Genomic DNA, 23,010 nt, shown 5'->3' with positions numbered 1-23,010 from the left:
GTATTTTTTGCTCATCAAGTCCATTCAATCATAGCTGATCTGTCTTTCCCTCTCAGCCCCATTCTCCTGCCTTGCTACCCTTACTAATCAGGAAGTTATCAATCTCCACTTTAAAAATACTTAAAGACTTTGTGGAGATTTGTGGAGAGAGTTCTAACATGTACCCCCTAGATGGTTGAAAGTATAATATTATGATAGATTCAGTAAATGTGCGCCCTTTAATAATACCTTGATAATAACAGGTTAATGCATGGCTCTGTTGCTTTTTCATTGTGTTTTATCGCTCCCTGTTGCTTTGCGATGTAAGCATTATTCTGCTTCATTCTTCCCACTCTTGGCTCTAGAACAGAATGCTGTGGGATTCAATCTCAAATCATGGATGTGAATGCCTGATGTGAGGAAATGTCCTCTCCTCCCTGAATGATGTTTACATCCAAACTGAACCCAAGGCACATTCTACGTCTAGGTTGAAGATTATACTTGTCAAATGTACCGAGGTACAGTGAAAAAGTGCTGGAGTAACTCAGTGGGTCAGACACCATCTCTGGACACATGATGTGTCAGGTCGGGACCCTTCTTCAGTCTGAGCGGACGGTTTGTCAAAGCTGTCACAACCTTTCCATCTTTTCAGTCTGTGAGGCAGCAAATCTACCGCAGCTCCACTGTGTCACCTGAGGTTACTCCAGCACTTTGTGTTTTGCTCAAGATTCTAGCATCTGCAGTTCCTTGTGCCTCCTTTTCAACTTGCCATTTAGCCTATGAAAAGAAAGACCACGAAATGTCTTAATTGTATGGGATTTCAATCTAATATTAAATAACTGCACCCTTTATAATTCCACTTGCACATGCTTGGTAACACGTTATATTTCTTTTTAAATGAAATTCTTGACAAGCGTTTTGTAAATGTAATTGAGCCACAGCGAAATTGCGATTGGGACAGAGCGAGGAAGTGGGTGTGTTGGTGTATTTATAGTAGTGTCATCCGTTGTTTCCTTATGGTGTTTTTTCCTTGCTTTTTTTCCCTGGTTGTCATAGCGACGGTGTCAGGACCTGAATGTGCATTGGGATTTGAAAATCGCCTAGGGCTCATATTTATTTCCTTGCCACTCTCAGGTAATGCCGCAAATCCTTTTGAATTGTAACCCACCCCCAAATCAAAAGAGAAAAAAAAACAGTACAGATGATGGAAATCTGTAACAGAAACAGAGGTATTGGGGCAGCAAAGTAGCACACTGATAGAATTACTGCCTCTCAGTGCCAGAGACCCAGATTTGATCCTGACTACGGGTGCTGCCTGTTCAGAGTTTACACGTTCTCTCTGTGACCGCGTGGGTTTGCTTCGGGTGTTCTGGTTTCATCCCACACCCCAAAGAAATGTGATTTGTAGGTTATTTGGCTTCTGTAAATTGCCCCTAGTGTGTAGGATAGAACTAGTGTATGGGTGCCCGCTGGTCGGTGCAGACTCCGTGTGCCAAAGGGTCTGTTTCTACGCTGTATCTCTAAATTAAAGAAAACTAACTTAAGCTAAACCCAGCAGATCACGACCATAAGACATAAGCTAAAAATTAGGCCATTCGCTCCATCGAGTCTGCTCTGCCATTCGAACATAGATGATCTATTTTTCCCTTTCAACCCCATTCTCCTGCCTTCTCCCTGTAACCCGTTGACACCCTAACTAATCAAGAACCTATCAATCTCTGCTTTAAAAATACCCAATGACTTGGCCTTCACAGCCGTCTGTGACAATGAACTCCACAGATTCACCACCCTCTGACTAAAAATCATTGACCTTGTATTCATAGCTACGACTTTATACCTTGGAGTGCAGGAGGCTGAGGTGATCTTGTAGAGGCGTGTACAATAATGAGGGTAATATATGAGGTGAATGCACAGAGTCTTTTACCCAAAGAAGGGGAATCAAGAAGCAGACATAGGTTTAAGGTGAGAGGATAACCTGAGGGGTACCTTGCTAACTGTACCTTGGTGCATGTGGCAATAAGGGAGGGACAGGTCGGGAGAAGAAAAGAACAACTGGAGGGTGAAGAAAGGAGGATGGTGGAGGGGGTGGAGAGATGTAAGGATGGGAAGAAGGGAGGAGGAAAGATGGAGAGGGGTTGGACAAAGGGAGGGGACAGAGAGAAAGGGAGTGGGGATGGCGGGAGAGAGAGGGGGCGGAGAGACTGAGGAGAGGGAGAGAGATATAGACTGACAGAGAGGGGGAAGGAGAGAGGCAGAGAGAGGAGGGGATTGAGTGACACGGGGAAGGAGAGAGAGAGAGGGGGGTGTCAGATGGATGGAGAGAGAAAGAGAGAGAGGTAGGTAGCGAGGGGGAGGGCGAATAGAAGGGGGGAGAGATCGGATACAGCAAGAGCAGTAGTGTTTGCGTCTGCCGGAGCCGGACAGACCGAGCGAGGCAGCCGCTCCCGCGAAGCTCCTGCACCGGCGCCTGGGAGGTGAAGCGGGCGGTGCTCGCTCGGGGAAGAGACCCTTTAGCCGGCCGGTGCCCGGTGAAGAGACCCCGGACCCCGTTACCCAGTTTAGGGAGCCCGGTACCCGTTGTCCAGTGCCCGGCTCCCGCATCCCCTGTGCTCGATTCCCCGGTGTCCAGTGGCCGGCGGGTTCCCCGGTTCCCCGGTGTCCAGTGGCCGGTGGGTTCCCCGGTTCCCCGGGTCCAGTGGCCGGTGGGTTCCCCGGTTCCCCGGTGTCCAGTGGCCGGCGGGTTCCCCGGTTCCCCGGTGTCCAGTGGTGATGGGGTGGCGGGGCAGCGGTGCCGCTAGCTTGGCGCTGGGACTCGGGGCGCTGCTACTCCTCGCCGCGGCGCTGGGCACCGACCACTGGTACGGCACCGACACCCGGCGGCACCGGCAGGGTTGCGGCGGTCGCCTGATGCCGCTGCGGGAACCCGAGCCCCCGGGCGCCGCCGCCGCCGCCGCTGCTGCCCCGCCCGACAACTGGCGCTCCGGTCCCGGTCCCGGTCCCGGTCTCCTGGAGTCGGACTGTGCGCGGCCGCTGTTCGCCACCCACACCGGGCTCTGGAGGAGGTGCTACTACCTGGGAGTGGACCCCGACATCGACCACCTGGTCTCCAGAGGTAAGGGTGGGCTGTGGGGCACCCATGGGTGCCACAGGGTTAACCACTGGTCTTGAGGGTTGGGTGGGGGCTAGGGAACCTTAGGGTGCCGTTGGGTCAACCACTGGTCTCCGGGGTTAGATGAGGTGTGGTGCACCCAAAGGTGCCTCTGTGTTCAGCCACCTGGTCTCCAGGGGTGAGGGTGGGATGTGTGGGGCAACCCATGGAACCACTGGGCTGGACCCAACATCACAGGAGCAGGCACTCTGGCCCACAATGTCCAGTCTCTGGAGCGCTCCGGAGGCTGAGGGGAGAAGACACAGCGGTTTCTAGATCAGCTGCAGAAATAGGCAGATGGAATCTAACCCCAACAAGTGCGAGATGTTGCACTTTGGGAGGGCGAATGTAAGGAGAGAGTATACAGTTAATGGCGAGACCCTGAACAGCGTTGGTGTGCAGCGATAGACATTGAAGTCCAAGTTCATCGCTCATAAAAAGGTGGCAGCACAAGTAAATAGGGTGGTTAAGAAGTCGTATGGTATGATTATCTTCATTGCTAGGGGCATTGTATATAACAGTCAGAAAGTCATCATGTAGCTCTATAGGACTTTGGTTAGGCTGCATTTGGAGTATTGGTTGCAGTTCGAGGCACCCCACTGCAGGGAAGATGTAGAGGCATTGGAGAGAATGCAGAGGAGGTTTATCAGAAGCATGCCTGGACTAGAGGGTTTCAGCTACAGGGATGGGGCGGACTTGAATTGTTTTCTCTGGAACGTTGGAGGTTGAGGAGCGACTTGATAGAACTGTATAAAATTATGAGAGGTAAAGATAGGGTAGATGGTCTTTTCCCCGGGGTGGCTGCAAGAAGACCAGGGCTGGGAACGGAATATTCAAGGGTATGCGTCCTATCAAAAAGACAGACAGGTGGGCAGAGGGGGGGTGGGGTAGCTCTGTTGGTGAGGAATGAAACTCTGTCCTTTGCAAGGGGTGACATTGAAACAGGAGATGTGGAGTCAGTATGGATAGAACTAAGGAATTGTAAGGGTTAAAATACCCTAATGGGATTTATCTACAGGCCCCCAAACAGTAGCCTGGGTTATAGGGTGCAAGTTGAAACAAGAGTTAAAATTGGCATGTCGTAAAGGTAATGCTACGGTTGTTATGGGAGGTTTCAACTTGCAGGTAGACTGGGAAAATCAGGTTGGTACTGGACCTCAAGAAAGGGAGTTTGTGGAATGCCTCAATGATGGATTCTTGTACTGGAGCATACCAGGGAGAAGGCAATTCTGGATTTAGTGTTGTGTAATGAACCGGATTTGATAAGGGAACTCGAAGTAAAGGAGCCATTACGAGGTAATGACCATAATATGATGTTTAATCGACAATTTGAGAGGAAGAAGGGTAAATCGGAGGTGTCAGTGTTACAGTTGAACAAAGGGGACTATGGAGCCATGAGGGAGGAGCTGGCTAAAGTTGCCTGGAAAGATACCGTAGCAGGGATGACAGTGGAACAACAATGGCAGGTATTTCTGGGAACAATACAGAAGGTGCAGGATCAGTTAATTCCAAAGAGGAAGAAAGATTCTAAGGGGAGTAAGGGGTGACCGTGGCTGACAAGGGAAGTCAGGGACAGTGTAAAAATAAATATAACATAACAAGGATGAGCGAGAAGCCAGAGGATTGGGCAACTTTTAAAGAGCAACAGAAGATAACTAAAAAGGCAATACGGGGAGAAAAGATGATGTACGAAGGTAAGTTAGCCAAGAATATAAACGAGGATAGTAAAAGCTTGTATGTGAAGAGGAAAAATTTAGGTAAGACCAAATTTGAACCCTTGGAGACTGAAAAAGGTGAATTTATTTGTGGGGAACAAGGAAATGGCAGACGAGTTGAACAGGTACTTTGGATCCGTCTTCACTAAGGAGGACACAAACAATCTCCCTGATGTACTTGTGGCCAGAGGAGCTAGGGTGATGGAGGAACTGAAGGAAATTCATGTTAGACAGGAAATGGTGTTGGGTAGACTGATGGGACTGAAGGCAGATAAATCCCCAGGGCCTGATGGTCTGCATCCCAGGGTACTTAGGGAAATGCCTATCGAAATTGTACACGCATTGGTGATCATTTTCCAATGTTCTATAGATTCAGGATCAGTTACTGTGGATTGGAGGATAGCTAATGTTATCCCCCTTTTAAAGAAAGGCGGGAGAGAGAAAATAGGAAATTATAGACCAGTTAGCCTGACATCGGTGGTGGGGAAGATGCTGGAGTCAATTATAAAAGATGAAATAGCGGCACATTTGGAAAGATGTAACAGGATTGGTCCGAGTCAGCATGGAATTACGATGGGGAAATCATGCTTGACTAATCTTCTGGAATGTTTTCAGGATGTAAAGGAAAATGGACAAGGGAGAGCCAGTGGATGTAGTGTAACTGGACTTTCAGGAAGCATTTGATAAGGTCTCACATATGAGATTAGTGGGCAAAATTAGAGCACATGCTATTGGGGGTAGGGTGCTGACATGGATAGAGAAGTGGTTGGCAGACAGGAAACAAAGAGTAGCGATTAACAGGTCCCTTTCAGAATGGCAGGCAGTGACAAGTGGTGTACCGCAAGGCTCTGTGCTGGGACCGCAGCTATTTACAATATACATTCATGATTTAGATGAAAGGATTAAAAGTAACATTAGCAAATTTGCAGATGACACAAAGCTGGGTGGCAGTGTGAACTGTGAAGAGGATGCTATGAGGATGCATGGTGACTTGGACAGGTTGGGTAAGTGGGCAGATGGCAGATGCAGTTTAATGTGGATAAATTTGATGTTATCCACTTTGTTGGCAAAAACAGGAAGGCAGATTATTATCTAAATTGTCTCAAGTTGGGAAAATGGAAAGTACACAGGATCTGGGGGTCCTTGTTCATCAGTCACTGAAATTAAGCATGCAGGTACAGCAGGCAGTGAAAAAAGCAAATGGCATGTTGGCCTTCATAACAAGAGGAGTTGAGTATAGGAGCAAAGAGGTCCTTCTGCAGTTGTATAGGGCCCTAGTGAGACCACACCTGGAGTATTGTGTGCAGTTTTGGTGGTCCAATTTGAGGAAGGACATTTTTGCTATTGAGGGAGTGCCGCGTAGGTTCACCAGGTTAATTCCCGGGATGGTGGGACTGTCATGTGTTGATAGAATGGAGCCGCTGGGCAATTTATACTCTGGAATTTAAAAGGATGAGAGGTTATCTTATTAAAACGTATAAGACTATTAAGGGTTTGGACATGCTAGAGGCAGGAAACATGTTCCCGATGTTGGGGGAGTCCAGAACCAGGGGCCACAGTTTAAGAATAAGGGGCAAGCCATTTAGAACGGAGATGAGGAAAAACCTTTTCACACAGAGAGTTGTGAGTCTGTGGAATTCTCTGCCTCGGAGGGCGATGGAGGCTGGTTCTCTGGATTCTTTCAAGAGAGAGCTGGACAGAGCTCTTAAAGATATCGGAGTCAGGGGATATGGGAAGAAGGCAGGAACAGGGTACTGATTGTGGATGATCAGCCATGATCACATTGAATGGTGGTGCTGGCTCGAGGGGCCGAGGGACTACTCCTGCACCTAATGTCTATTGAAACATCCAACACTGGAGAGCACAGCTATAATGTGAGAGGAGGAATGTTTAAAGGAGATCCTTCTTTTATCCATGTTCTCCAGGGATGCTTAGGTTGTGGGAGGAAACCTGAGCACCCAGATGCAGTCACAGGGAGAACGTGCAAACTCCACACAGACTGCACCCAAGGTCAAGATCGAACCCGGGCCTGTGATGCAGTGGCTCTAGCACTGCGCCACCGTGCCGCTCCTGTTGTGATTCAATGGTGTTCTATCTATTCTTATTATATTGAGATGGCCTGAATTCAACAACATTTTTGTGGCATTTGCTGGATATTTATAAAACGTCCAACACGCGTGACTGAAGTGTTAAACATGTTGCCAGGAAGTTGTGATAATTACAGCGACACAGTTGTAAATTAAACCCTTGCTGCATCAGGCAGGCCACTGGTAGGAGGCAGAGATGCTCGGGAAGGCAGGTCAGCAACAACTTTGCATGACTGAGGAGTCATGGTGACTTTTCAGGGCCCAGAACCCAGGCATTCCCCAAATGTAAAGAGCAATGTGGATGGCAGGCTCCATGTAACAGCTTACACTGGGACAAGTACACATGACACACACACAATCAAACACATATGCACACACATATATACACACGCATGAGTAGTCCTCCCATAAGCTACAGTCCCGATCTTCCAACCTACCTCCTTGCTCCCCGTGCACTTTTTCTCTGTAATTATAATGTGATATTGCTAGAACACTATATTCTGTGCATGATCCATACCCCTCCTTGCATATCCTTGTGGCATTGGACTTTGTCTCTGGAACTGATGTGCGACAATGCTCAGAACTGTATTCTGCACTCTGTATTTTCTGCTTTGCTCTACCAATTGGACTTGAGTTTGAACTGATTGTATTTACGTATAGTACAGTATTATCAAATCTGTTTGGATAGCAAGCAAAACAAAGCTTTTCACTGTACCTCGGTACACGTGACAATACTAAATCTAAGCCTAGACTATCTAAAGGCTTCTTAAACATTGTTCAAAGTATCTGCCTCCACTGCCATCCGGCAGCTCGTTGTAGGCACCCACGTAAATCTTTAGAAACCGGCCCTTCGGCCCACCGTGTCTGTGCAGACCAGTACACTAGCACTATCCTACACACTAGGGACAATTCAAAGAAGCCAATTAACCTACAAACTTGCATGTCTTTGGAAGAAGCCAGAACACCTGGAGAAAACTCACGCAATCACAGGGAGAACGCACAAACTCTGTGCAGACAGCACACGCAGTCAGGATCGAATCTGGGTCTCTGGCTGTGAGGCTGGGGCTCTACCACTGAGTCACTGTATCTCATAGAACACAGCACAGTACAGCAGAGAAATAGGCCCTTAGGTCCTCAGTGTCCCTGTTGAACATGATTCAAGACCATCTCTTATCTGACGTTTTATCCATTCCTTCTACAGATGCTGCCTGACCCATTGAGTTCTTCCAGCACTTTGTGTTTGGCTGTGTTAAGATTATGGTCAGCTGCACAACTGTAAATGCAGCTCAAAGCTTGCTATGTCAGACTGCATGTAGGCTTTAGCAAGAAAGACTAAAGCCTTTCAAACCTTAGATGTGATAATGATTGAAAATAAAATTTTCAATTCATAATTTGTAAAGCCTTGTGGCCACATTGTACAATGATAAAAATGTTATACGTCATTTAAAATACTTCTTGGTCTTCTTGCGTTTGAGGAAGCAGAAGTAATATAACGCCCTCCAGGCGCTGTAGCCAGTTAGGCCTTCCGCATTCAGCTGCAGCAGGGTGATGCCATCCGGTTCGACATCCGTAAAAAGGGCGAATGCTCCGGGTTGGCACCAAGCTGCGGCGACTGAGGTTGCATTTGGGCTGCAATCTGCAGCGACTGAGGTTGCATTAGGGCTGCAATCTGCAGCGACTGAGGTTGCATTATCTCTGCTGCTGTCTCGGTTTGTTGTCGTTTGCCTGACTGAGGTCAATTGAGAGCTCACCACGGTGAGGTCGACAACATGTGCCCCACCTCTTGGTGATACATTTAACACCAAGTAAAATATCAATCGAGACGCCACCTGCAGGTAGAACAGGTACTGCAGGTGTTTATCAAAACACAGTGCTGGAGGTACTGAATGGGTCCGGCAGCATCTTGTGTAGTGTTTAGAGATACAGTGGGGAGCCAGGCCCTTTGGCCCACTGAGTCAAGGCTGACCACTGATCACCCAGTCACACTTGTTCTATGTTATCTCACTTTTATATCCACTCACTACACACTTGGGGTAATTTACAGAGGGCCAATTAACCGACAAGGAGTCAAGAGTGTTTTATTGTCATATGCCCCAGACGGGACAATGAAATTCTTACTTGCTGCAGCACAACAGAATATGTGAATATGTAAACATATGTGAATATGTAATGGGGAAAAAAATAAAAAGTTCAATAATTAACAAATATAGTGCAAATAACGAATAATAATATAGTCTTTTGCAGATTAGAGCTCATAGTTTGTTCATTGTATTTAATAGCCTGATGGCTGTGGGGAAGCTGCTGTTCCTGAACCTGGATGTTACAGTCTTCAGGCTCCTGTACCTTCTTCCTGAAGGTAGTGGTGAGATGAGTGTGTGGCCAGGATGGTGTGGGTCCTTGATGATGTTGGCTGCCTTTTTGAGGCAGTGACTACGATAGATCCCTTCCACGATGGGGAGGTCAAAGCTGGTGATGGACTGGGCAGTGGTCACAACTTTTTGTAGTCTTTTTTGCTCCTGGACGTTCAAGTTGCCGAACCAGGCCACGATGCAACCAGTCAGAATGCTCTCTACCGTGCACCTGTAGAGGTTTAGGAGAATCCTCTTTGACACGCCGAATCTCCGTAATCTTCTCAGGAAGCTGGGTCCAGGAAAGATCTTCTGATATATGCAGGCCCAGGAATTTGAAGTTATTAACCCTCTCCATCACCGTCCCGTTGATATAAACAGGATTGTGGGTCCTCATCCTTCCCGTACCAAAGTCCACAATCAGTTCCTTGGTCTTACTGATGTTGAGACCCAGGTTGTTGTGCTGGCACCATTTGGTCAGTCGGTCGATCTCACTTCTATACACTGACTCATCACCATCTGTAATTCGTCCAACAACGGTGGTGTCGTCAGCGAACTTGATGATGGAGTTCGCACTATGACCGGCTACGCAGTCATGGGTATAGATTGAGTAAAGCAGGGGGCTGAGCAGCCTTGAGGTGCTCCTGTACTAATTGTTACTGAGGATGAAGTGGATGTGGGAGAAACCTGGAGTACCCGGAGGAAACCCATGTGGTCACAGGGAGAATGTGCAAACTCCACACAGACAGTGCTAGAGATCAGGATTGAAACACAGAAAATAGGTGCAGGAGTAGGCTATTCATCCCTTCGAGCCAGCACCGCCATTCAATATGATCTACTGCTTTCTGTGGCAGCGAATTCCACAGATCCACAACTCTCTGGTGAAAACGTTTTTCCTCATCTTAATCCTAAATGACCTACCCCTTATTCTTAAACTGTGACCCCTGGGTCTGGACTCCCCCAACATCGGGAAATGTTTTCCTGCATCTAACTTGTCCAATCCTTTAAGAATTTTGTATGTTTCTATAAGATTCCCTCTCATCCTTCCAAATTCCAACGAATACAAGCCCAGTTGACCCATTCTTACATCATATGTAAATCCCACCTGGGAATTAACCTGGTAAACCAACGCTGTACTCCCTCAATAGCAATAATGTACTTCCTCAAATTAGGAGACCAAAATTCCACACAATATTCCAGGTGCGGTCTCATCAGGGCCCTGTACAACTGCAGTAGGGGCTCCTTGCTCCTAAACTCAAATCCTCTCGCAACATGCTACTAGCTTTCTTCACTGCCTGCTGTACCTGCATGCTTACTTTCAGTGACTGATATACAAGCACACCAAGGTCTCATTGCACCTCCCCTTTTCCTAACTTGACACCATTCAGATAATAATCTGCCTTCCTGTTCTTGCCACCAAAGTGGCTAACCTTACATTTATCCACATTATACTGCACCTGCCATGCTTCTGCCCTCTCCCCCAACCTGTCCAAGGCCAATTATGAAGATTATGTTATTATAAGAGTTAGGAATGTTTAAATTGTCATATGTACCGGCGACAGAACAGGGTTAGTACACTGCTCAGCTGTAAAGTTTCTGCCTTACAGCGCCAGAAACCTGGGTTTGACCCTGACTATAGGTGTTGTCTGTGTGCAGTTTGTACATTCTCCCTGTGACTGCGTGGGTTTCCTCTGGGTGCTCGGCTTCCTCCCACGTTCCCAGGATGTGCAGGTTTGTAGGTTAATCAGCCTCTGTAAATTGTCCCTAGCATGTAGGATAGAAGTAGTGTATCGGGTGGGCACGGACTCGGTGGGCTGAAGGGTCTGTTTCCACGCTGTATCTCTAAAACAAAAAACTAAAAGAACAATACAATCCTAGATAACTGCAGCTTAAAAGGCTTGTAAACTCAGTAAAACAATGAATATATAATAATAAATAACACAACAAATCAATAATTGTGGTAGTGCCAGAGCTCTCGTGGTTGTCGAGGGAACCCAGGGACATTGTTGCGGGGGGCGGGGGAAGAGTTGAGGAGTACTGGGAGACAGTGCTACAGATGCTACTCTGGGCTGTGAGATGTTGTGGGAGAGCCCTGCACCAGCAGAGGAATGGAAGGGGATTTCAAGCGCCTGTATTGAGCTGCTCACATCTGCTGAGAGAGCGTTTTCCTCTCTTCCACTGGCGCAGATGATTCCATTAGCTGAACAGATCATAGTCGCAGTTCCTGTCTCTCAACATTTAGATTCTCTCCCCCTTTCTACTGATCTTTAATTCAGAAAATAAGAGATTATCAGAAGCCACAAGCTGGAAACAAAGAACTGCAGATAGGCACAAAAAGTTGGAGTAACTCTGCGGGTCAGACAGCATCTCTGGCTAAAAGGTGCAGATGACGTTTCAGGTTGAGACCCTTCTTCAGACTTCTTCAGAACTGCAGACGATGTTACTACACAAAAGGACGCAAAGTGCGAGAGTAACAAGCAGGTCAGGATCCCAAGCCAAAACGCCACGACATTGTTCTCCAGGGATACTGCCTGACCCGCTGAATTACTCCAGCAATATATCCTTTTGTGAAATAGCAGAAGCCAAGCAGACAAGGAGAGAGCAAAACAGCCACAGCCTTTATTTAAAATCTCAGCAATTGGCTAAAATGATTAAAATTCACCTGAGAATTCATCCCCACCATTACCCCGTGTTCCAGGCACTCACCTCCTTTTCTAAAAGAAAACTTGCCCTGCACATCTCCTTTAAACTTTGCCCCTCTCATCTGCTGATATTTTAGTTCAATCCTTTGAGGTTTTGGGTGCACTATAGACTTTGATTTAGCAATATTATGCTTACCTCGTCTGTATTATGATTATTAATTTACTATATTATTGATCATTGTATATTTAGCTGTGTGTTTTGCATTTATGGGCCTGTAAAGCTGCAGTAAGAATGTCATTGTTCCATTGCCAGTACTTATGACAATTAAACACTCGTGACTATTGATCTGTGTTATTCATCCACTACATTTTTATCAACTATGACATTGTTCCAAAGCTAACACATTGCATTTTGCCTTCCTGGGGATTTCATTGGTTATATCATAAAACAGTCAATATGTAATTATGTCTCATTGATAGTCAGTACCTGGAAATGATGTTTACGGTGTTTATACAACCAGGGAGCCTGTCAGGTTTAATCCACCATTATGTCACGAAGCTGGAAAAGATGCAGAGAAGATTTAGGAGGATGTTGCCAGGACTGTGGGCCTGTGCTACAGGGAGAGGTTGGGCAGGCTAGGACTTTATTCCTTGGTGTGCAGGAGGCCTATTGAGGTGTGTAAAATTATGATGGGACTAGATAGCGTGAATGCAGTCTTTTACCTAAAGTAGGGGAATCAAGAACCGGAGGGCATAGGTTTATGGTGAGAATGGCAAGATTTAATAGGAACCTGAGGGGTAACTTTTTCACACAGATGGTGGTGGGTATATGGAACGAGCTGCCGGAGGTGGTAGGTGAGGCAGGTATAATAACAACACTAAAAAAAACACTTGTTTCAGTTACATGGATAGGAAACATAGGGGCAGAGACATAGGTAGGGTAGACAGGATGGAAAAATCAAAGACTGGAGGGCATAGCTTTAAGGTGAGTGAGGCAAAATTTAAAGGAGATGTCAGGAGCAAGTTTCTTTACACTGGGGCTGGTGGATGCCCAGAACGTGCTGCCAGGGTTGGTGGTGGAGGCAGACACAATAGTGGCAATAAAGAGAATTTTTGATAGGCACGTGGATATGCAGGGAACGTGGAATATGTGCAGACAGTTAATAGTTCGGCTTGGCATGAGGTTCAACACAGACATTGTGGGCTGAATGGCCTGATCATCTGCTGTACAGTTCAATGTTCTATGTTCAATCAAAGGTTTGAAAGGATGAGGGACAGACACGGGTAGGTGGGACTAGTCTAGATGGGGCTTCTTGGCTGGCACGGAGGGTTTGGGCCGAAGGGCCTGTTTCTGTGCTATATGACTCTGTGACTCATTGCATGATGTAGCTGATTTTCATCCTCCCCTCCTCAGGTATTGCGCAGAGATGCACAGCTGTCAAATATCACTACTCACAGCCCATGCGTCTGAGAAACATTCCCTTCAACCTGACCAAGACCATCCAGCAGGATGAGTGGCATTTACTGCGTAAGTATGGAGCAGCTTCAAACCCTGCCCTCTTACCCCATTGCGCCCAACATCCTGCCTCCACACCTAGCCTCCACCCTTCCCCCTCCCCCCTTCCCTCCCTCCTCATCTGCCAACCTCTCCGCCACACCTAGCCTCCCCCCCTCCTCACCTGCCAACCTCTCCGCCACACCTAGCCTCCACCCTCCCCTCCCCTCCCTCCTCACCTGCCAACCCCTCCTCCACCACCATCTTCCCTTACGCCCTCTAACCCCACCCCACCCCCACCCCGCCATCATGGGCTTCTGACTGATTCAACACACAAAGTGCAAGAGGAACTCAGCGGGTCAGGTCAGGTCAGGCAGCATTTGTGGCAGTAATCAATTTATAGGACAGGTGATGTTTCGTGTTGGGACCCTTTGTCAGACTGATGGAGAAAGTTAGAAAAGAGAGGTGGGGGCGGGACAAAGGCTGGCAAGTGATAGGTGGATACAGGTGAGGGGGTGATTGGCAGATGGGTGGAGTAAGTGACAAAGGCTGGAGGTGAAAATGAGACTAAAGGGTGTCAGATAAGGGGAGAAGAGGATGAGTGAAATGTAAAGTGCAGGAGGAACTCAGCGGGGAGGAACATGGTTGGAAGGGGATGGGGTGAGAGTAGAAAAAGAGGGATAGGTGGATAACCTCATCTGACGAGAATATAGTTCTCAGCATTGTGGTGCACCAGGTCCACAGGCAAAGTCCAATGTGGTCAATGGGGTACAGGTGAATCAGACAGCACTCTAGCTTATGGAAGGACCGTTCACAAGCTGTTCCTGAGTCTGGTGGTACAAACTTTCAAACCTCTGTACCTTCTGCCGGATGGGAACAGGGAGAAGAAGGAATGGCGGGTGTGGGACAAGCCTTTGATTATGTTGGCTGCTTGAAGTGTAGATATTTTTTATCCGATTAATTCTGTTCAGTCTGGAAAGCGACACATTCAGGGTTTGTTTCTGCATGGTTCTAACAAGGTCTCTTCTTCCCCTGGGTGCTGAGACAGATCTGAGGCGGATCACGGCGGGGTTCCTTGGAATGGCTGCTGCCGTCCTGTTCTGCGGCTGCATCGTGGCTGCCATGAGCTTCTTCTGGGAGGAGCACCTCACTCAGCATGTGGCCGGTCTCCTCTTCCTAATGGCAGGTCAATTTTTCCGGCACTTTCATTCTGCCCACCGTGCGTCCACAATGATTTCCGTGCGTGTGATCCCGGGGAATTCCGTTGGTGGGCTGGGAAGCGGGGAGAGCTTCGGTGCTTAGCTTCACCGCCAAGCGGAGGGAGGGGGAAGCAAGAAGCTGCATTTGTATGGGAACTTGCTCTACCTTGGTGACGTACTTCCGAAATGCAGCCCAAATGCAAAATCTTGCAGGTGCTTGAAACCTGAAGTAAAAACAGGAGATGGGGGGTACAAGAGACTGCAGATTCCAGAAACCTGAGGTGAAAACAGGAGAGAAAGGTACATGGGATTGTAGATGCTGGGAACCTGAGGTAAAAACAGAAAACTTAATTTAAAACAATTCTATTAGCTGTAAAGATTTTTGGGCCCTTCCAAGTAAACGCAAATTCTTTTTTTGCAACTGCAGATACTAGAATCTTGAGCAAAATACAAAGTGCTGGAGGAATCAGCAGGTCAGGCAGCATCTGTGGAGCAAAATGTATAGGTGACATTTCCTAAGTCATTGGAGCAGAATTAGGCCATTTGGCTCATCAAGTCTACTCCACCATTCATGGCAAATTTATCTTTCCATCTCAACCCCATTCTCCTCCCTTCACCCCGTAACATTTGATATCCTTACAATCTGTCAATCTTTTAAAAAATACCCAATGGCTTGGCCTCCACCGCCATCCACAGATTCACCACTCTCTGGCTAAAAATATTCCCCCTCATCTCCTATGTAATCAGTCTGAAGAAGGGTCCCGATCCGAAACATCACCTATCCATGTTCTCCAGAGATGCTGCTTGACACGCTGAGTTACTCTAGCACTTTGTGTCCTTTTGTCAGTGGGTGCAGCCGGTGGTGGGCACGATTGGTGAAATGTTCCCCTTGGTCTCTTCCTCTCCAGGAATCTTCTGCACCATCTCTCTGTGCACCTTTGCCGCCAGCATTTCCTACGACCTGTTGCGCCAGCCGCGGTTTATCTACGGGCTCCCCCGCGACGTGGACCATGGCTACAGCTGGTCCATTTTCTGTGCCTGGGGTAGTCTGGGGTTGGTGATGACAGCAGGCTGCCTGTGCACAGCCTTTCCCTTCCTCGACAGAAAGAAGACAATGCATCAGAAGTCCATCAGAGATTCCTCGGTCTGAAAACATGCTGACACACTGATGTTACTCTCAGCACAACCAACGTTCCTCCAGTCCGGTCTCACGTTGGAGATGAGACGTACGATCATGTTCTTGTGATTTTCTGTAGGTTTTACCACGGATTATTACTTATGATAGGTCTCTGCCCCATCTTTAAAACACTAATTTTAGAGTGTTTAATTGTTATATGTGCCGATAATCAAATCAATTCTTACTTGCAGCAGCACAACAGATCTGTAAACACAATACTCAATGATAACATAAGAAATAAAATATTAAATAAATTAAAAACCCCAATGTTATTGTAAAAAGTCTTTAGTGCAACCAAGACAGTTTGTAATTCATAGTTGAGGTTAGTGTTGTGCGGTGATCAAGAACCTGATGGTTGTTGGGAAGAATCTGTTCCTGAACCTGTAGGTCATGGTTTTCAGGCTCCTGGACCTTCTTCCCGATGGTAGCAGTGAGATGAGAGCATTGGGTGGATTTGTTGCAAGAACTGCAATGTGAAGCTGTCAAATATAAAAAGGATTTAAGTAGCTACTAACTCTATTTTCCATAACTCGATATAAAACACTAGCCTGAAGAAATGGTGTCTGTCCATGCCCTCCAGACGCTGCCTGACCTGCTGAGTTGCTCCAGCACTTTTGGCTTTGCTCCAGATTCCAACATCTGCAGTTCCTTGTGTCACCACAAAATCTAATCAACAAGCAACATATAATATTTTATTTTGACGACACAAACGACTGCAGATGCTGGTTTACCAAGAGTTTATCTGAGTTACTCCAGCACTTTGATTATTGTATTTTCGATCCTTTCTGCCTCCAGCATTCTGGTACAACAGTAAAAGTCCGCACATGCTAGAATTCTAAAATATAAATAGAAAGTAGAAACAAGAAACTGCAGATACTGGTTTACAAAAAAAGGCACAAAGTGCTGGACTAACCCAACTCCAACACTTTGTATCTTTTTGTATATATTTAAAAAGTGTTGGAAACACACACACCCACACAACACACACACCCACACACACACACACACACACACACACACACACACACACACACACACACACACACACACACACGCGCGCGCAAGAGCAGGAGATGAAGTGAAGTTTTGGATGGGACAACTGTTCTGAAATGTTAATTCTATTTCTCCCTCTGCGAATCTACTGTTTATTACAGATTCAAGACAGAACTGTTACATCAGGACATGCTAACAATTGTATTTTAAATATTAGATATTTTCTCCATATCCAATGGCGAATATTTCATCAACTGTATACAGTAAAATGCAGATGTAGAGAGGAAACGAAGTTTACTGGAAGATTTTGGAGTTTTGTGTTTGGTTTTGGTCACTGCTATAGGAAGGATGTCAATAAGTTGGAATGGGTGCAGAAAAGATTTATGAGGATGTTGCATGGATTCAAGGAATTGCATGGATTCAAGGAATTCAAGGAAAAGTGAGAGGTTGGGCAGACTGGGACTATTCCTTGGAGCGCAGGAGGCTGAGGGGTGATTTTACGGAGGTGTATAAGATCATGAAGGGAATAGGGTGAATGCAGAGTCTTTTACCTAGGGTAGGGAAATATAGAACCAGAGGGCAGAAGTTTAGGGTGAAAGGGGCAAGATTTAATAGGAACCTGAGGGACAACCTTTTCAAACAGAGGGTGATGGGTATATGGAATGAGCCTCATAGAGGAGGTAGTTAAAGCATGTACAATAACATTTATGGAATGAGCTGTCAGAAGAGGTAGTTGAGACAAGTACTATAACAGCATTTAAAAGACACTTGGACAGATACATGGACAGGAAGGGCTTAGAGGGATATGGGCCAAATGTGGGCAAATGGGACTATCGTAATTGAGGCACCTTGGTCAGCATGGATGAGTTGGGCTGAATGGCCTGTTTCCATGCTGTATAACTCTAATTAAACAGTCATTAAGCTGTGCAGCACCGAAACTGGCCCTTCGGCCCACCTGGTCAATGTCGACCAAGATGGCAAATCTGGGCTAATCCCATTTGCCTGTATTTGGCCCATAGCCATCTAAACATTTCCTATCCGTTTATCTGTCCAAATGCCTTTTAAAAGTCATAATTCTAAAAGCAATAGTGAAACCACTGCCTATTTTAGATCCCAATAATATATTTGTTCCACTCAATTGAATCTTTTAAATCTACTTCCAAATGTTAATCATCGTTCCATCAAAATAGCAACACGTTGATAATTAAATTGTCAAGTCAGGGATCAACTTGCACTTTTACATTCGAAATGCCGTCTCTGGTAGAACCGTTTATTTCTTTTATTAAATAGTACAGTTGAATAAAGTACAACTTTAATTAGTTAATAGCGGTATGCTGTCTTTTTAAACACTGTGTACAAAAATAATAGTGTATCATTTGCCTTGTGTTAAGTAACGTGAAGGACAATGTGTGGGAATAATGTGTAAATTCTTTGTGTTCTTTGCTTCTAAATGCGGTGCTTTTTTTCTGTGATGGAACACGTTGGTACCTGCAATGTGACACGTTTGTTTATTAACCATGCTTAGCTAACATGTAATGTAAGTGAATGTTAAAACATTCATTTGTTTGTTCAGTTGTTATATTACAGGTTGAAGTGCCCCAGCATTGGGTAAACTGTTGATAAATGTAAATTAATTTTTCATTGATATGCATCCTGGCACCTTTTGGGGACAAGCAAAAGAGCACAGGCCAAATGTATTATGTTGTGAGGTGTAATGGAAACTTTGGTGCTCCGAATATGTCTTGGTGCAGTTGATGCCAATGAGATGGTGGGTAGAACACACAAACTCTGTCTGCTGGTTCATCTGACTATTCAGGGTAAACTGAGGTCGGGGCCACTGGAAGAACACTGGGAAACAGTAGAAGCTTTTGGCACATTGGCCTTCACTGGTCAGAGTATTGAGTATAGAAGTCGTGAGGTCTTGTTGCAGTTATATAAAATGTTGGCTAGGTCACATTAAGAGTACTGTGTTCAGTTTTGGGCACCATGTTATAAAAAATATGTTATTAAATTGGAAAGGGTTCAGAGAAGATTTACTGGATGTCTCGAGGGTCTGAGCAGTAAGGAGAGGTTGAGCAGATTAGGACTTTATTCCTTGGAACACAGTAGCAAGAGAGGTGATCTGATAGAGGTGTATAAAATCATGAGAGCAATAGATCGGGTAAACGCAGAGTCTCTTGCCCAGAGTAAGGGAATCGAGAACCAGAGCACATAGGGTTAAGGGGCGGGAAGAAAAACTTAATAGAAACCTGAGACTTAACTTTTTTACACAAACGGTGGTGGGTGTATGGAACGAGCTGCCTGAGGTTGTTGAAGCAGATACTATCACAAAGTCTAAAAAAAACATTTAGACAGGTACATGGATATCATAGGTTTAGGGTGATGTGGGCCAAACGCAGGTAGGTGGGGCTAGTACAGATCGGGCATGTTGGTCGGTTAAGGCAAGTTGGGCAGAAGGGCCTGTTTCATGCAGTATAACTCTAAATGGGCAGAGCTGGGAGTGGGAAAATTAACATAGAAGTGGCAGGAACATTCCTGGTTCCACAGGAAGATCCAAGAAACAAAAACCTGCCTTTCAGGAAGTGGAGAAACAAGGAACTGGATGCTGGTTAATGCACAAAAAGACACAAAGTGATGAAGTAACTCAGCGGGTCAGGCAGCATCTGTGCAGAACATGGATCATCTGAAGAAGCGTCCTGACCCAAAACATCGCCTATTCATGTTCTCCAGAGAGGCTGCCTGACCCGCTGAGTTACTCCAGCATTTTTAGAAGTAGCTTCGGCTGAAGCATACTGACTGCAGTTGCCACGGCAACCAAGGAGATCAGCTGCTCAAGGTTCATTATACACAGTGGCATCAAAAGCGCTGCCCTCGCTAAAGCCCTCAGCAATGCAGGCCAAGAACCAAGAGGTGTCATGGGGAGATACATCGTGGAAACATGTCCTTCAGTCCAAACAAGCCCACACCAACCATTAATCATTTGCTCAATGCATGATGGGGTGTATCTCATCTGTTTGCAGAGCATGTAAAACAACGTTTTCCATTGGACCTCAGTACACATGACAATAATAGACCTCGAGCTAATCCCACCACCGTACCATCAACCATCCATTTACACTGGTACATGGAACAGTATAGCACAGGAACAAGCCCTTCAGCTCACAATGTCCATGCCCAACATGATGTTAGGTTAAACTATTAGAACATAGAATGGTATAGCTCAGGAACAGGCCCTTCCGCCCACATCTGTGCCAAACATGATGCCAAGACCAAGTCTTATCTGCCTGCAAGTAATCCATATCTGTCCATTCCCTACATCTTCATGTCCAAAAGTCTCCCAAACACCACTATCCGATTGGCCTGCACTAGTCATGCACTAATGCCATATTTTAATCCATCCTATGCACTCATCCCCCTATCCTATCCCACTCATCTTCACACTTGCGGGACAATTTACAACGGCCAAATTAACCCACCTGCCTGCACATCTCTGGAAACCAAAGCACCCAGAAGAAAGCCACATGGCCCTAGGGAGAACATGCAAACTCCACACACATACAGACAGCGCCCGAGGTCAGGATCGAACCGGGGTTTCAGGCACCGTGAGTCAGTGGCACTACCCACTGCGCCACGCCACTGCCCCAGGCAACTGGCCTGGAGGGCGATACACTGCTCTGGTTCACCGCACGGAGGGAAAGCAGTCGTTCGGTCCCAGGTGGGACTGTACGTGACTCCAGGGCTCTGCTCAGTGAGAGCTCGACTTGGTTCCAGGGCTCTGCTCAGTGAGAGCGCTCAGTTGACCAAAGCCACAACAACCCTGCTCATGCCAAGGCTCATCTCGATGTCATGTCCTCACCCACCCTTGGTTGATAGCGAACAAACAGAACACTTTGAGGGTAAAACATCCATCCCATGTAATCACTGAGGTTGACCCAGAGTTAATGAATGTTGCAGGTTCTCAATAAGATACATTGTTTTTAGATAGTCCGATTGTTAATGTTTAGATACAATTTGGGATAATGTATCGCTGTGCAAAGTATCCATTCCTCGATGTTAAGTGAGCTGGCGTGTGATACAATCCTTGTAATGATCGTCTGTAGTTCAGAATACGACTTCTTTTGAAAGTGAAATAAAGATAACTGGCACCAAAATCCTTTCTTCCAATAAAAATTATACATAAAGAAACACTTTATTTGGATTATTTTGAATTCTATATCAGTCGCAAACCTCATGGCAAAACCTCCTACTCATGAATTAACATAGACCCTATAGTACAGCGCAGGACTATATGACACCCTTGGCCCACAAGTCCATGCTGAACATGATGCCAAATAAAACTTATCTCCTCTGCATGTGATCTTTATCCCTCCATTCCCTGCACTATGTGCCTATCTAAAGGCCTCTTAATCACCATTATCATATCTGCCTCAACCACCATTCCAGGCCCCCACCACTCTCTGTGTAAACAAACATGCCCCGCACATCTCTGTAATACTAAAACTCTTCGCCGTGTGTGTGTGTGTGTGTGTGTGTGAATATCTGGTTAATTCCTACTTTCTTCCAAACGCTAGGCCACAGCCTTCCCATTTTCACACATTCTACTCATATTTTTCCCGTCGAGGCGATAAACATCTTTCCATCACATTCCCAGCTACATTTCGGAAGTTTTTAATCATTTAAAGTTTTAAAAACAGCCCGAAAACTCACCCTTTTCGGGAAAAAAACCCAGAGTGACGTCACATGCACTCGCAAGGCAGGACGGGACACTCCGGGAGGGAGGGACAGTCCAGCGCTCGCCATGAACGAGGAGTGGCGGCGGCTGCCGGCGCCCAACGGGGAGGGTGGTGCCGGAGCTGGAGGAGTGAGGGCCGAGCCCGGGGCTTGGGATGGGTCCGAGAAAGAAGCCGCCGCTGGAACCAAAGACGAGCTTGGGTCCAGGGTCAGGGACGAGCCGGGAGATGAAGTCTACAGCCAGGGCCAGGTCGAGTACGAGAACCAGGCCGAGTTCCAGACCCTGGTGCTGCTCTACGAACTGGATAGGTCCTGGGGCAGGGAATGGGAGTGAAGGGAGGTGGATGAGGGAAATGAGATGGGGAGTGGGGTGGTAGGGAGGGGGGGGGGGGGGGGTGGAGGACGGAGATGGGGTGTGGAGGTAGAGGGAGATAGGGGGGGGGGTGGAGGAGGGAGATGGAGAGGGGTGGGGGATGGAGATGTCCCCTCCCTATCTTCCCCCCTCCCTATCCCCCTCTCCCTCTCCCTCCCTCGCCCTCTCCACCCCCTCCCTCACCCCCACTCTATCCCCTTCCCTCTCACTCTACCCCCCCTCCCTCTCTAACCCCCCTCCCCCCCCACTCTGCCCCCTCCATCTCTACCCCCCCTGCATCTCTACCCCCCCCCCCCCCCTCCCTCACTACCCCCTCCCTCTCTACACCCTCCCCCCCTCCCTTTCTAGGCATTGCAGAGGGAGGGTGAAGAGGAGGAGGGAGTGCTGGGGGATGTGGGGAAATGAGCCACGTCTGCACAGTTGAGGGCTATGTGTGAGTGGTGCAATATTGTGTTGGGGGAACTGGTGAGTGGTGGAATCTTGCGTTGGGGGAGCAGACCCAACTGCACTTGGTCTCGTGTCCTTTAAACTTCCCCCCTCTCACCTTAAAGCTATGCCCTCTAGTGTTGGACATTTCCAGCCTGAAAAAAAAGTTTTGACTGTCGCAATAAGCTGGTGTTCAAAAAGTAACTTGGATAAGGCAAAGATTTTGTTCAGTTACCGTGTTCAGTTATAGTCACCCTGCTATAGTAATGATGTCATATAGCTGGAACGGGTGAACTGAAGACATCTCGCTCTGCTGGGAGATCAACACAGCTCGGGCAGACCAAAGAGAGTCCTTCACTGAGTTGATAACGTTCCAGCAGCATTTGAAGTCCGTCTCTGAATGTGTTCCTGGGAACAGTCCATAAATCAGAGAGTCCTCTGTGATGGAGCAGTTTGGGCTAAACCGTGACAGGGACCTTTGCAACCTTCAGGTCAAAGATGTCTGTCAAGGTATGTTGCCGACTGGCCCACTCCTGACTGCAGGAGTACGCGCTGAGGGATGCACTGAAGTAGCTTTGTGTAGCCATCACCAAGGCTCTGTGGGGGAGGATCACAGTCTAGAGACCTTCCGCTGTGGGACATTGAGGGGCAGTGTGTGCTGTAGACGCCCCCCAAACAAGGGAAGGGAGATCACCCC

The 23,010-nt window shown here is 47.0% G+C and overlaps 1 protein-coding gene across 3 annotated transcripts; it reads left to right on the top strand.

Moving 5' to 3' along the window:
* The first annotated feature begins 2,255 nt into the window (after window positions 1-2,255).
* Window positions 2,256-16,759, top strand: tmem178a (transmembrane protein 178a). Of its 3 annotated transcripts, none has more exons than XM_055639379.1 (4): window positions 2,256-2,315; window positions 13,334-13,447; window positions 14,463-14,600; window positions 15,522-16,759. In XM_055639379.1, exons 1-4 carry the CDS (start codon window positions 2,294-2,296, stop codon window positions 15,761-15,763), a joined length of 516 nt encoding a protein of 171 aa, XP_055495354.1. In that variant the 5' UTR covers window positions 2,256-2,293; the 3' UTR covers window positions 15,764-16,759. The 3 variants fall into 3 exon arrangements, with proteins under 3 accessions (XP_055495354.1, XP_055495353.1, XP_055495352.1); XM_055639378.1 differs by lacking the exon at window positions 2,256-2,315 and adding an exon at window positions 2,328-3,091 and having other exon boundaries at window positions 14,463-14,596; XM_055639377.1 differs by lacking the exon at window positions 2,256-2,315 and adding an exon at window positions 2,328-3,091.
* Window positions 16,760-23,010: the final 6,251 nt, after the last annotated feature.

The sequence above is a fragment of the Leucoraja erinacea genome, chromosome 8, assembly GCF_028641065.1.
Source record: "Leucoraja erinacea ecotype New England chromosome 8, Leri_hhj_1, whole genome shotgun sequence".
In the NCBI taxonomy this organism is placed as follows: domain Eukaryota; kingdom Metazoa; phylum Chordata; class Chondrichthyes; order Rajiformes; family Rajidae; genus Leucoraja; species Leucoraja erinaceus.
Note: the sequence above shows the minus strand (reverse complement) of the source record. Positions and strands in the feature narration are given on the sequence as shown.